Source organism: Chlorocebus sabaeus, chromosome 6, assembly GCF_047675955.1.
Source record: "Chlorocebus sabaeus isolate Y175 chromosome 6, mChlSab1.0.hap1, whole genome shotgun sequence".
Classification (NCBI taxonomy): domain Eukaryota; kingdom Metazoa; phylum Chordata; class Mammalia; order Primates; family Cercopithecidae; genus Chlorocebus; species Chlorocebus sabaeus.
The window spans coordinates 45,603,833-45,618,854 of record NC_132909.1 but is presented as its reverse complement, the minus strand read 5'-3'; the positions used below and the strand labels follow the sequence as shown (position 1 = coordinate 45,618,854).

The 15,022-nt window shown below is 51.1% G+C and overlaps 1 protein-coding gene across 1 annotated transcript; it reads right to left on the bottom strand.

Moving 5' to 3' along the window:
* Nucleotides 1–713: 713 nt before the first annotated feature.
* Nucleotides 714–3,395, bottom strand: BST2 (bone marrow stromal cell antigen 2). Its single transcript, XM_007995721.3, has 5 exons — nt 2,985–3,395; nt 2,108–2,174; nt 1,866–1,926; nt 1,416–1,557; nt 714–1,104 (listed from the first exon to the last, which is right to left on the bottom strand). Exons 1-4 carry the CDS (start codon nt 3,276–3,278, stop codon nt 1,431–1,433), a joined length of 549 nt encoding a protein of 182 aa, XP_007993912.2. The 5' UTR covers nt 3,279–3,395; the 3' UTR covers nt 714–1,104; nt 1,416–1,430.
* Nucleotides 3,396–15,022: the final 11,627 nt, after the last annotated feature.

The following is a 15,022-nucleotide window of genomic DNA, read 5'->3' as shown; positions in this document are numbered from 1 at the left end:
GCTCACGGCTGTAATCCCAGCACTTTGGGAGGCCGAGGTGGGCAGATCACCTGAGGTCGGGAGTTCAAGACTAGCCTGACCAACATGGAGAAACCCCATCTCTACTAAAAATACAAAATTAGCCGGGCATGGTGGTGCGTGCCTGTAATCCCAGCTACTGGTGAAGCTGAGGCAGGAGAATCGCTTGAACCCAGGGGGTGGAGGTTGCAGTGAGCTGAGATTGCACCACTGCACTCCAGCCTGGGCAACAAGAGTGACACTCTGTCTCAAAAAAAAAAAAAAAAAAAAAAAAGAAGTGTGGGGGGATGAAGGAGGGGGACACATTCTGACAATGTGTGTGTACAGATCCCAGTTTAAATCCCAGCCCAGCATTTTCTGCAGGCCGGAGGGGCAGCAAGGCGAGGTTACTCTCAGTTACAGCCTCAGTTTCCTCACTGGATCCCCAGGAATCAGGAGAGGCTCTAGGGAGGAGATGAGAAAAAAACACGTGGGAAACGGTGAGCCCTGATGAGGGTGCACAGTCCTTACGTTGATCCCAGCAGAGACGAGGGCTGGGAGGAACCGGGGTGGTGCCTCCCCGAACTCCGTGGGCTCCTGAAAACGTCCTGGAGCAGGGAAGGGAGGTGTTGTCATCAACGGGGAGTCCACTCTCACCGGCAGGGGCGGCCCCGACGCTTAGGGACTAACACAATGACACTTCAGGAACTCGAGAGTAAGGTGTGCTCCCCCTCAAAGGAAGTGTTTATTTTTTGGAGCTCAAAGACCCCAGAAAAAGCACACCCCCCGGCAAAATAATAAAACACCCGTAACAACAGGCAGCACGTGCCCCCCCACCGCACCCCATGCCCAATCTCAGGGCGGGAAGCAAGAGGGGGGACTCATTCCCTGCCTAGTTCTGGAGGGAGATAGCCCTGGGTCAACTCGACTGTGTCCCCACACCCAGGGTTGCCCCATGGCCCCTCAAGACCTGCTCCAGAGACCCTTCTCCAGCTACCCCGTGCCCTCCCCACTAACCGTGCTGCCCCATGACCCGCTCAGAACCGATGAGATCAAGGGCATGTCCAAGCGAAAAGCCAAGCAGGAACCGGACCTTCCAAGATATGCCTAAAGGACCAGAAGAGGGACTCAGGGCAGACTGGAGGCAGTAGACACTGGCCCCGCCCCACCCATCATAAGCCCCTCCCCTCCATCGATAGACCCGCCCTCATTCATAGCCCCGCCCCATACTGCTATAAGCCCCACCCCCGCTCCAGGTCGCCCTTCTCGCTGGATTCTCCCTCCTTCCCCAAGGCCCCTCTCCTCAGCACCCAGTCCCTCCCCCTGCAGCCCCTCTCTCCAGACTTCGGAGTCCTTGCTTCCCCGACCCCCTTCCCCAGCTTTCTTCTCCCTCCCGGGGCCACCCCCTCCTCACTGACCAGCTTCCTGGGATGTCACAGCAGCAGAGCGCCCAAGCCCAGCAGCAGAATCAGGAGCGGGGGCTCTGCCGCGCAGCTGGAGTCCTGGGAGCTGGCGGAGTTCGTGTCCGCGATTCTCACGTTTAAGACCTGGTTTTCTCTTCTGCGGTGCAAATGGGGGCAAATCAGGCATCTGCTCGTCCTGGCTCCTGCCGCCCTCCCTGTAAGCCCATCGCCCCCGGGAGTTCCCCCCGCACCGCCCCAATCCAAGTCACTGGGGAGGGAGTGGACTGGGGCCACCCATGGCTCTGTGACCCTGGGGGCTAAGTTGTCCTTTTGTGGGACTCAAACCTTACCCCTTGGGGCAATGGGGATTTTGGGAGCAAAGGAGAGATTCTGGGTCTCGGGGTAGGGACGTGGGGGTGAGAGGAGTGTGGCGGGTGGAGGGTAGCGGGGAAGGTTATCTCTGACCTCAGTCGCTCCACCTCCGCAGACGCGTCCTGAAGCTTGTGGTTCAATGTAGTGATCTCCCCTGGTGGGGTGGGAGGACAGAATCAGGGGGCGGGGCAGCACGTGGCCATGCTGGGGCCGGGCCCCACTCTGGGACAGGACCTCCCCCTTCCCCCAACCTCCAGCCCTGGTCTCCCTGCCCCCACCCCCTCTTCCATAGCTGAGTCACCCCTCCCTCGCCCTCTCCCTTCTCTGTTTCTCACCCTCAAGCTCCTCCACTTTCTTTCGTCCTTGGGCCTTCTCTGCATCCAGGGAAGCCATTAGGTCCATCTAAGAAGAGTCAGAATCTGGGGTTCTGGCCTGGGGAGTTTGGCTGCTGCCCTTAAATGCAAACCCTTTCAGGTTTTCTTCCAACCCTCTCTGCACCATGTTCTCCAACCTTAAAGAACAGCCACAACCACATACTCTCCCAGGGCCACCCATAAGCATGTGGGTCCTCAAAATGGGAGTTTTGAGACCCCCCTACATGGCAAGTTGGAGACTGTCGATAACCACACTTTAGTAGACGTTTCCAGATTGCCTGGTCTATGGCTCAAGAAAAGTTAGAGGGCCCTACCAAATCCAGAACGCAGTGGGATTTCCCAGCCCAAGTGACATGCTCAGCAAGAGTTTCAAGATCCCCCATATCAGGACCCAGGTGAATATTTCAGTTTCTTAGTGATGAAGTGAAAATTTCAAAAGCCCCCTTTTTCAGGGTCTGGTGAGGTCCCCCTTCAACCCTGAATAGGGCTTTCTACTCCCCCAGGACTGGTGCCCACTAGGAGCTTCAAGGCTCCCAACACCAGTGCCGTGGAAAGAATTTATCAACTCACCTAAGTCCCGGGGGGAATACTGAGGTCCCTGATTTGGGGGCTCTGGAGAGTTTTAACACCCTGCCCCTACACCAGTGTTCTGGACTGGGTTAGAGGCCCCCATACTCTGGTAAGGGAACCTAGGTCCCTTGACGTGGGGGCCCAGGAACAGTTTTGGGACCTCCCTTGCATCTCCCTGGAGACCCACCCTGTGCCAGATTTCTGGGGAGAGATTATTGTCCTCCCTACCCCCTAGTACTAGGCCATCCAAAGGAGCTGAGGTGCTTACCACAGTCTGGTTGCAGGTGACAGCCTGGGCCTCTGCGTCCCGAAAGCCCCGCTGGGCCTCGGCCAGCTCTTGTTGCAGGAGATAGGTGACATTGCGACACTCCATCACTGCCCGGAGGCCATCCTGGCAGGCCTCGCTGTTGGCCTTGATGATGAAGAAAATCAGGGGCACCCCCAGAAGCACTATGACCAGGAGCCCCAGAATTCCTACGGCCAGTTTACAGCACTTGTCCCCGTCTTCCTTGCAAGTGTCATCCATGGGCATTTTGCAATAGTCATACAAAATAGGTGCCATCCAGATCTCCCCTCTAGCTGAAGGGAGTCGGGCCTGAAGTTAGGGGAGGGTACTGGAATCTTCTATGGGCCACCCCCTATTAGCATAGGAGCTGTCCTGACCAATAGCAAGTTCCAGGAAGTGCTCTGACCGGCAGCTCTTGCATGAGGCACCTACAGGCAGAGGATTAATTAGGCTTTCAGTTTCAGTTTCCCAGAAAGGAGGTGGGCTTTTTTTTCAACCCTGCTTTAAAAGGCCTCGGGGCCCTTCCCAACTGTGGCTGCCTGGGACACTCCATCTTAAGTCCCTGTGCTTCTGCTGTGTGTTACTGAGTGCCTAGGCCATGGTATTCATCGTACCATGACCTGAAGAGGCAGAGGCCATCATTGTTGGTCCAGTCTCCACCTGGGGAAACTGAGATTGCACAGTTGAGTGAGGGCAGGGCCTGGGTCTGACCCTAGGGACTTGGTTTTGTGTTCAGGTGTCTCTGTGGTGACTAGCAGGGCTTCATCCAGTGCCCCTGTCCCCACCGAGGGGCCTATGGGAGCCATGGAAGCCATGGAAGGTGTGTGAGCAGCAGGTGAGACTGGAGCCAGCTGAAAACTGGGGGACTGGATAGGCACACACAACCCAGGTGAGAGGATACCCCAGTCAACAAACAATGTTGGACTCTGTCCTGGCACCCGCAGGAAACAGGCTTCAACTTTCAGAAAAAGTGCTCCTGGGACTCCAGGATACCAAGTAAACTCTCTGAGCCTGTTTCTTCATCTGTAGAGGGGAATAACAGGGCCAGCCTCTCCAGGAGTGGCCAGGGAGAAGATGCCAGTAAAGTGCTTTGGTATCCAGTAGGTGCTCAATGGATGCGCATGCCACCTGCCAGGCCTGTGGCTCAGGGCAGATGGATGGGAAGATAATGCTTGAACATGGACATACAGCGAGGATCTTTCTTTTCTTTTCTTTCCTTTTTCTTTTCTTTTCTTTTCTTTTCTTTTTTTTTTTTTTTGAGACAGAGTCTTGCTCTGTCGCCCAGGCTGGAATGCAGAGTGCAGTGGCGTGATCTCGGCTTACTGCAGCCTCTACCTCCCAGATTCAACTGATTTGCTCACCTCAGCCTTGCCAGTAGCTGGGACTACGGGTGTGGCCCGGCCCGGCTAATTTTTTTTTTTTTTTTTGAGACTGAGTTTTGTTCTTGTTGGCCAGGCTAGAGTGCAGTGGCTCGATCTTGGCTCACCACAACTTCTGCCTCCCGGGTTCAAGCGATTCTCCTGCTTCAGCCTTCCTGAATAGCTGGGATTACAGGCAGGTGCCACCATGCCCAGCTAATTTTGTATTTTTAGTAGAGAGGTTTAAGTTTCTCCATGTTGGTCAGGCTGGTCTCGAACTCCTGACCTCAGATGATCCACTCGCCTCGGCCTCCCAAAGTGCTGGGATTACAGGCATGAGCCACCACGCCCAGCCACGCCTGGCTAGTTTTTTTGTATTTTTAGTAGAGACGGAGTTTCACCATGTTAACCAGGCTAGTCTCGAACTCCTGAGCTCAAGTGATCTGCCTGCCTCTGCCTCCCAAAGTACTGGGATTACAGGCATGAGCCACCGTGCCTGGCCTAGTGGGGATTTTTCTTTGAGGAAAGATAGTTGGCTCCATTTGGGATGTGCTAAACCCCACGGTCCTGGGAGACATCCCTGGAAGAAGCCTGGGATGGGGCGGGTGCTAGGGTTGTTGGACACCGGGGCTGGGGGAGCACTCAGGCTGCACCGACCTGCTGTCCATGGGGCCAAGAGAGCCAGGGCTTCTTACAGGAAATCAGGCCCCGTTATAGGCGCCCGACTGCTGGGCATGACGGCTGAAAGGGGACTGAGTGTTTTTCTTGTGGCTTCTTCAGTCACATCCTGACCACAGCCCAGATTCTGTCAGGTCTGCCATTTCCATGTTTTTCTGTTTTCAGCAGGGCCAGACAGCAGGCGAGGTCAAGGCCAGAGCCCAGGCCTCCCAGAAGGCCTGGGGAACTGCCCCCCAGGCCCTCACTCCAACATCCCTCAGAAGGACCCCATTAAAGCCGCTTAGAGCCAGGCATCGTGGTATGTGCGTGTGGTCCCAGCTACTCGGGAGGCTGAGGCAGGAGGATCACTTGAGCCCAGGAGTTTGAGGCTGCAGCGAGCTATGATTGTGCCACTGCACTCAAGCCTGGGTAATAAAGTGGGACCCCATCTCTTAAACAAACAAACAAACAAACAAAAAAACACTTAGAACCAAGAACCAATTAACAAGCTGTGGGAGATGATCTTGCTGAAAAGTCTGAGGGTGAACTCGTCCCAGGAGGAGGGACCTACCAGCCTGGCCAGGACTCCAGGTGAAAAGACACGACCTTTGCCTGACTTATTTGACTAAGCTGACTTATTTGAGCAGCAGTGTTCTGGCCTGCAAACTTTAGGGTCAGTTTGGGACCAGGTCGGAAATCACAATTGCATGAATTGCACATTGGAGACTGGGGTGGCGCGCCCCTGGGCAAATGAATTTCCTCTCTTAGCATTGATTTCCCCAGCTGTAAAATGTGGATAATAAAAGATTGATGTCCTCTCTAAATTTTGCAGCTGCAAACAGTCCCAGCTCTGCAAACTGAAAGTTTGTTGCTCTTCCCTTTAAAATTACAAATGATGGGATGGGTGCAGTGGCTCATGCCTACAATCCTAGTACTTTGGGAGGCCAAGATGGGAGGATTGCTTGAGGTCAGGAGTTCGAGACCAGCCTGGTCAACATAGCGAGACCCTATCTCGACTTAAAAATACATATATATATTTAGTACATACATATTTATTTTATTTAATTCATTAATTTTTTTTGAGACGGATGCCCAGGCTGGAGTTCAGTGGCACGATCTTGGCTCACTGCAACCTCTGCCTCCCGGGTTCAAGCGATTCTCCTGCCTCAGCCTCCCAAGTAGCTGGGATTACAGGCACCTGCCACCATACCTGGTTTATTTTTGTACTTTTGGTACAGATAGGGTTTTGCCATGTTGGCCAGGCTGGTCTCGAAATCCTGACCTCAGGTGATCCGCCCACCTCGGCCTCCCAAAGTGCTGGGATTACAGGCGTGAGCCACTGCGCCCAGCCTATATTTTATTTTATATTTTAAAATATATAATATATTTATACATATTGGTTGGTGCAAAAGTAATTGTGGTTTCTGCCATTACTTTTTTTTTTTTTTTTTTGAGAGGGAAACTCCCTCTGTCGCCCAGGCTGGAGTGCAGTGGTGTGATCTCAGTTCACTGCAACCTCTGCCTCCTGGGTTGAAGCGATTCTCCTGCCTCAGCCTCCTGAGTAGCTGGGACTACAGATGCCTGCCACCATGCCCGGCTACTTTTTGTATTTTTAGTAGAGACGGGGTTTTGCCATTTTGGCCAGGCTGGTCTCGAACTCCTGACCTCAAGTGATCCGCCCGACTTGGCCTCCCAAAGTGCTGGGATTACAGGCATGAGCCACCGCCCCCAGCCTCTGCCATTACTTTTTTTTTTTTTTGAGACAGAGTTTAACTCTTGTTACCCAGGCTGGAGAGCAATGATGCAATCTTGGCTCACCGTGACCTCCACCTCCTGGGTTCAAGCAATTCTCCTGCCTCAGCCTCCTGAGTAGCTGGGATTACAGGCATGTGCCACCATGCCCAGCTAATTTTGTATTTTTAGTAGAGAGGTTTAGGTTTCTCCACGTTGGTCAGGCTGGTCTCAAACTCCTGACCTCAGGTGATCCGCCTGCCTCAGCCTCCCAAGTTGCTGGGATTACAGGATTGAGCCACTGCGCCCAGCCTTTTTTTTTTTTTTTTCTCTTTGAGATGGAGTCTCGCTCTGTCACACAGGCTGGGGTGCATTGGCATGATCTTGTCTCACTGCAACCTCTGATCTCCGCCTCCTGGGTTCAAGCAATCCTGCTGCCTCAGTCTCCTGAGTAGCTGGGATTACAGGCACCTGCAACCACGCCCAGCTAATTTTTGTATTTTCTGTAGAGACGGAGTTTCACCGTGTTAGCTAGGCTGGTCTCGAACTCTTGAGCTCGTGATCCGCCCACCTCAGCTTCCCAAAGTACTGGGATTATAGGCATGAGCCACCACGCCCAGCCTGCCATGACTTTTAATGGCATTAATTACATTAATTATGTTAACTAAAAGTAATGGCAGAAACCACAATTACTTTTGCAATAAAATTAGAAATGGAGACTGTTATGCTATTTCCCTTTCCTTTCCCTTTCCCTATCCCTTTCCCTCCCCTCCCCTCCCCTTCCTTTCCTTTCCTTTCAGACAGAATCTTGTCCTGTTGCCCAGGCTGGAGTGTAGTGGTGCAATCATAGCTTACTGCAGCCTTGACCTCCTGGGCTCAAGCAATCCTCTCACCTCAGCCTCCGGTGTAGCTGGGACTACAGGTGTGCACCACCACACCCAGCTAATTTTTTATTTTTTGTAGAGATGGGGGTCTCACTATGTTTCCCAGGCTGGTCTCAAACTCCTGGGCTCCAAAGATCCTCCTGCCTCAGGCCCCCAAAGTGTTGGAATTACAGGAGTAAGCCACTGCACCCGCCCCTGGCATTCTTTTGGTTTTAGCTTTTTTTTTAAATTTATTTTTTATTCTTATTTATTATTATTATTATTATTATTATTTAGAGAAATATTTCAGTTGGGTGCAGTGGTTCATGCCAGTAATCCCAGCACTTTGGAGTCTGAGGCGGGTGGATCACCTGATGTCAGGAGTTCGAGACCAGCCTAGCCAACGTGGTGAAACCTTGTTTCTACTAAAAATACAAAAACTAGCCAGGTGTGGTGGTGGGTGCCTGTAATCCCAGCTACTCGGGAGGCTAAGGCAGAAGAATCGCTTGAACCCGGAGGCAGAGGTTGCAGAGAGCTGAGTTTGAGCCACTGCACTTTAGCCTGGGCGACAGAGTGAGACTCTCTCAAAAAAAAAAAAAAAAAAAAAAAAAAAAAAAGAAGAAAAAGAAAAAGGAAAGAAAAAAAGAAACATTTTATTTTAATTAATTAATTAATTGATTTTTTGAGACAGAGTCTCACTCTGTCACCCAGGATGGAGTGCGATGTCATGATCTCCGCTCACTGCAATCTCCAACTCCCTGGTTCAAGCGATTCTCCTGCTTCAGCCTCCCAGGTAGCTGGGATTACAGGCATGTGCCACCACGCCCAGCTAATTTTTGTATTTTAGTAGAGATGGGGTTTCACCATGTGGCCAGGATGGTCTTGATCTCCTGACCTCGTGATCTGCCCACCTCGGCCTCCCAAAGTGCTGGGATTACAGGCCTGAGCCACCATGCCCGGCCAATATTTTATTCTAGAATAGTTTTAGATTTGCAGGAAAAAAAAAAAAAAAACACACAGGGAGGGTAATAGAAAGAATTTCCCACATTCCCTACACCCAATTTCCCTTCTTTTATTTATTTATTAAAGACAGGTTCTTGCTCTGTTGTCCAGGCTGGAGTGCAGTGGTGTGATCATAGCTCACTGCAGCCTTGACTTCCTGAGCTCGAGTGATCCTCCCACCTCAGCCTCCCGAGTAGCTGGGACCACAGATGCACAGTACTACACCTGGCTAATTTTTAATTTTTTGTGGAGATGGGGTCTCACTATGTTGACCAGGCTTGTCTCAAAGCGATCCTCCTGCTTCAGCCTCCTAAGTAGCTGGGACTACAGCCACTCACCACCATCACGCCCAGTTATATTGTTTGTAGAGACAGGATCTCCGTATGTTGCCCAGGCTGGTCTCAAACTCCTGGGCTCATGTGATCCTCCTTCCTCAGCCTCCCAAGGTGCTGGGATTATAGATGTGAACCACTGCACCTGGCTAAGGAAAAAAAAAAAAATTAAGGAGCAAAGATCATCTGCAATCGTCCCTTAGCTGTTTCATTTCTGTTTATTACACTACATGTATATTTCACTTACTTTGGGATACTGAGATGTGGCCCCGGGTGGGCATCTGAGGACAACTCCATGCCTGTGGAAAGTCACTGGCCCTGGGGCACTCACTGGGCGGGGGCGATTCTGCTCCAGGGGACATTTTTATTGTCACCGTGGGGGCTGGGAGTGCCCCTGCCATCTAGGGATGTAGGCCAGGGACGCTGCTCAACACACTACAGGGTACAGGATGGCCCCCCACAGTAAATGATTAAGCCCCAAGTGTCAGAGGTGCCACCAAACGTGACAAGCCCTGCCCTGGGGGAACCTGAGTGCAGGTTTGGAGTCAGACTTGGGCTCAAATTCTATCATGGTGGACCAGCTCCTTTCCCTCAGGCCTCTGCTTTTGTCTCTCTCTCTTTTTTGAGATGGAGTCTCACTCTGTTGCCCAGGCTGGAGTGCAGTGGTGCAATCCTGGCTCACTGCAACTTCCGCCTCTCAGGTTCAAGTGATTGTCTTGCCTCAGCCTCCCGAGTAGGTGGGATCAAAGGTGTGCGCCACCATGCCCGGCTAATTTTTGTATTTTTAGTAGAGACGGAGTTTCACCATGTCAGCCAGGCTGGTCTCAAACTCCTGGCCTCAAGTGATCCACCCGCCTCGGCCTCTCAAAGCACTGGGATTACAGGTGTGAGCCATTGCTGGCCTCAAGTGATCCACCCGCCTCGGCCTCCCAAAGTGCTGGGATTACAGGTGTGAGCCACTGCCCCTAGCCAACCTCTACTTTCTTTTTTTTTTTTTTTTTTTTTTTTTTTTTTTGAGGCAGAGTCTTGCTCTGTCGCCCAGGCTGGAGTGCAGTGGCCGGATCTCAGCTCACTGCAAGCTCCGCCTCCCAGGTTTACGCCATTCTCCTGCCTCAGCCTCCCGAGTAGCTGGGACTACAGGTGCCCGCCACCTCGCCCGGCTAGATTTTTGTATTTTTTAGTAGAGACGGGGTTTCACCGTGTTAGCCAGGATGGTCTCGATCTCCTGACCTCGTGATCCGCCCGTCTCGGCCTCCCAAAGTGCTGGGATTACAGGCTTGAGCCACCGCGCCGGGCGCCAACCTCTACTTTCTTTTTTTTTTTTTTTTTTTTTGAGATGGAGTCTGGCTCTGTCGCCCAGGCTGGAGTGCAGTGGCCGGATCTCAGCTCACTGCAAGCTCCGCCTCCCAGGTTTACGCCATTCTCCTGCCTCAGCCTCCCGAGTAGCTGGGACTACAGGTGCCCGCCACCTCGCCCGGCTAGATTTTTGTATTTTTTAGTAGAGACGGGGTTTCACCGTGTTAGCCAGGATGGTCTCGATCTCCTGACCTCGTGATCCGCCCGTCTCGGCCTCCCAAAGTGCTGGGATTACAGGCTTGAGCCACCGCGCCGGGCGCCAACCTCTACTTTCTTTTTTTTTTTTTTTTTTTTTGAGATGGAGTCTGGCTCTGTCGCCCAGGCTGGAGTGCAGTGGCCGGATCTCAGCTCACTGCAAGCTCCGCCTCCCGGGTTTACGCCTCTACTTTCTTAAAAGCAGGAGTGTGATAACAGTTGCTTCCCAGTCGACTGGAATGTCCACATAAATTAAAAACTGAAACAGTATCTCCATCAACTCAGAGAAAACAGTAAAAAGAAAGTAGGTGATGACATTTCTCATCAGTTACATTCTTCTGAATTTAATTAGTGCCAGGGAAACTGAAACTATGGTTATACCTAAGATAAGGCAAACATTTGAAGAAGGAGTAAAGGAAAGATTAATTTTGCAGCTGTCTCAGGGTCTGGTGGAGGGCTGATGGATGTCATCCTGTCTTTGTTTTGCACTGGGGAAAGTAAGCTTGTAATCAGTGCTGTCAGGATGAAATTCAACAGCCTGGACAAGGGGTCAGATAGAGCTTGAAAACCTAAGGTTACCTCTTTGTTTATGGGACATCTTGAAAAGATTTAGGGGTAAGCAAAGAATTTACATATGAACAATTCGTGAGGGTGATCATCTGGAGATGTGTGAGGGCTTTTTTTTTTTTCTCTTTTTGTTGGCATCTGGGTAATGTACAATGCTTAACCACTTAAGACAATCAGGAAGCAACAGCCATGCATTTGGGAAATGAATTTCAGTACTGTGTGGCTCAGTCTCCAGACCTAACTTTCCCTTTGGTACAGACACGGTGGCACTTGCCTGTAATCCCAACACTTTGGGAGGCCGAGGCAGAAGGATCACTCGAGCCCAGAAGTTTAAGACTAGCGTGAGCAATAAAGTGAGTTTCCCTCCACCCCCATCCCCCACCTCAACAAAACATTAAAAAAAATTTTTTTTTGTCTTTTTTTTTTTTTCCTTTTTGTGGAGAACGGGGTCTCGCTATATTACCCAGGCAGGTCTCGAACTCCTGGGCTCAAGCTATCCTCCCACCTCTGCCTCCCTGAGAGCTGGGATTACAGGCGTGAGCCACCGCGCCCGGCCAAAACATTTAAAAATTAGCTGGACATGGTGGCTGCGCCTGTGGTGGCTGAAGCGCAGTGGTGTGATCTCGGCTCACTGCAGCCTCCACATTCAAGCAATGCTCCTGCCTCAGCCTCCTGAGTAGCTGGGATTACAGGCACCTGACACCACGCCTGGCTAATTGTATTTTTAGTAGAGACCAGGTTTCACCATGTTGGCCAGGCTGGTCTCCAACTCCCGACCTCAGGTCATCTGCCACTCAGGAGGCTGAGTAGGAGGATCCCTTGAGCCCAAGGGGTAGGAGGGTCCCTTGAGCCCAAGAGGTCAAGGATGCAGTGAGCCATGTTTGCATGACTGCACACCAGCCTGGACAACAGAATGAGACCATGTCTCAAAAACAAACCAATACAAACAACAACAACAACTTTTCCTTTGGCAAATTGCCTTTGGAAGATCCTCATATTTTTATTTTCTTTGACAGGAAAAAGCAATATATAGAAAGTGCTTAGCTTAGCACTTTGTACGTTACAGTTCCCCGTCTGAGTTTGCCCTTGTCATTTGGTAAGTTTCAGACTTCACTGCAGGCTTTCCTTAAACTGAACTCCCAGAAGCGGGGTTACTGGGTCCAAGGGGATGCCTATGTCCCAGGCTCTCCCTTCCCCTAAAGAATTCAGAATTTGGCCAGGAGTGGTGGCTCACACCTGTAATCCCAGCACTTTGGGAGGCCAAGGCGGGTGGATCATCGGAGGTCGGGGGTTCGAGACCAGCCTGGCCAAAATAGTGAAACCCTGTCTCTACTAAAAATAGAAAACTAGATGGATGTCCTGGTGGGCACCTGTAATCCCAGCTACTTGGGAGGCTGAGGCAGCAGAATTGCTTGAACCCGGGAGGCGGAGGTTGCAGTGAGCTGAGATCGCACCATTGCACTCCAGCCTGGACGACAGAGTAAGACTTGTGATACCCTACCTTGTTTTAACCTGAGTGACTCTCTCCTAGCAGACAGCTGGACAGACTCCATTTTAGTTTCTTCACTTGTAACCCTTTCACCTCCCTCCAGGCGTAGCTAGTGTAAAACTGACTCAAAGCATGTCCAGGAATGCACCTGCTGATAAGATACTGAGGCGAGCTGCACAGCAGCTCCTGGGGACGTGCTCGGCGGATGGCACCCAAAACCCCTACATTTATCTCTTTGTGATAGTTTAAGCCCCTGCACCTGGAACTGTTTATTTTTCGTAACTGCATTTGTAACCAATTCATTTTTTAACTTTTTGCCAGTTCTGCTTCTGTAAAAATTGCTTCAGCTAAAATCCCCCTCCCCTATTTAGACCACAGTATGAAAACAAAAGTAGCCCCTTCCTCAGGGCCGAGAGAATTTTCGGCGTTAGCTGCCTCTCGGTCGCCGGCTCATAAAGGACTCTTTAATTTGTCTCAAAGCGTGGTGTTTCTCTATAACTCGGTTGGTCACAACAGACTCTGTCTCAAAAAGAAAAAAAAAGAATTCAGAATTCACCTGTCCCCTATTGCTGCAGTGAACGGTGAGTGGCACTCCTCTCTCACACCTATCACAGGCATTCTTCTTTTCCTTTCAGATCCTTCCCTGGCGCCGGGTCCAGGAGGACCTGGTTCTTAGGCAGCATCTGTGTCTCTGTTTTGTAAGACACACAAGAGTGACCTTAACCCACTGCAGGTATTTCCCCGGGTCCATGGTCAATCAACACCACCTTTCAGTCTCCAGCCTCTTAACCAGCCCAGGGCTGAGTGTTGTTCATAGTATTAATATGTTTCTGGCTGGGCTCAGTGGCTCATGCCTGTAATCCTGGCACTATGGGAGGCTGAGGCAGGTGGATCACTTGAGGTCAGGAGTTCAAGACCAGCCTGGCCAACATAGTAAAACCCTGTCTCTACTCAAAATACAAAAATGAGCCGGGTGTGGTGGTGCGTGCCTATGATCCCAGCTACTCGGGAGGCTGAGGCAGGAGAATGGCTTGAACCTCAGAGGCAGAGGCTGCAATGAGCTGAGATCATGCCACTGCACTCCAGCCTGGGCAAGAGAGTGAGACTCCGTTTCAAAACAAAGAAACAAAGTATTAATATGTTCCCCTTGATCAGTGGGGTGGTTCATCCTTGTAATCCCAGCACTTTGGGAGGCAGAGGCTGGCAAATCGCTTGAGTCCAGGAGTTCAAGACCAGCCTGGGTGACCTAGCAAAACTCTGTACTAAAAATACAAAAATTAACTGGGCGTGGTGGTGCGAGCCTGTAATCCCAGCGGAGGCTGAGACAGGAGAATCCTTTGACCATGGGAGGCAGAGGTTGCAGTGAGCCGAGATCACACCATTGCACTCCAGCCTGGGCAACAAGAGTGAAACTTCGTTTCAAAAAACAAAAACGAAACAAAAAAACCCTCACAATCTTCCTGCACCTAACTGATGAAACCACCACTGCAAAAATTATATCAGTGAGAACATTAGAACAGTAAGCTAAGTTAACCCAAACCCCACCTTACTTTTCCCTTAATTATTCCCGGGCTATTGGGCCAAGCTAACTTTGTAAGACTTTCAGGCTGTGGTTTAAATAATAGGCCTTGCCAAAACCTCAACTGCTTTTTTTTTTTTTTTTTTTTTTTTTTTTGAGACGGAGTCTTGCTCTGTCGCCCAGGCCAGAGTGCAGTAGTGTGATCTGGGCTCAATGCAACCTCTGCCTCTGGGTTCAAGCAATTCTCCTGCCTCAACCTCCTGAGTATCTGGGATTACACGTGAATGCCACCACACCTGGCTAATTTTTGTATTTTTAGTAGAGACGGGGTTTCACCATGTTGGTTAGGCTGGTCTCAAACTCCTGACCTCGTGATCCACCCACCTCGGCCTCCCAAAGTGCTGGGATTACAGGCTTGAGCCACCGTGCCCAACCTACTTTTTTTTTTCTTTCTTGAGACAGAGTCTCATTCTGTCACCCAGGCTGGAGCTTAGAGGCACCATTTCTGCTCACTGAAACCTCCACCTCCGAGGCCCAAGTGATTCTTCTGTCTCAGCCTCCGGAGTAGCTGGGATTACAGGCATCTGCCATCACGCCCGGCTAATTTTTTTGTATTTTTAGTAGAGACGGGGTTTCACCATGTGGGCCAGGCTGGTCTCCAACTCCTGACCTCAAGTGATCCGTCCACCTCGGCCTCCCAAAGTGTTGGGGTAACAGGTGTGAGCCACTGTGCCTGGCCTCAACCACCTTTTTTTGTTGTTGTTTGTTTCTTTTTTTTTTTTTTTTTTTGAGACGGAGTCTCGCTGTGTCACCCAGGCTGGAGTGCAGTGGCGCGATCTCGGCTCACTGCAAGCTCCGCCTCCCGGGTTTACGCCATTCTCCTGCCTCAGCCTCCGAGTAGCTGGGACTACAGGTGCCTGCCACCACGCCCGGCTAGTTTTTTGTATTTTT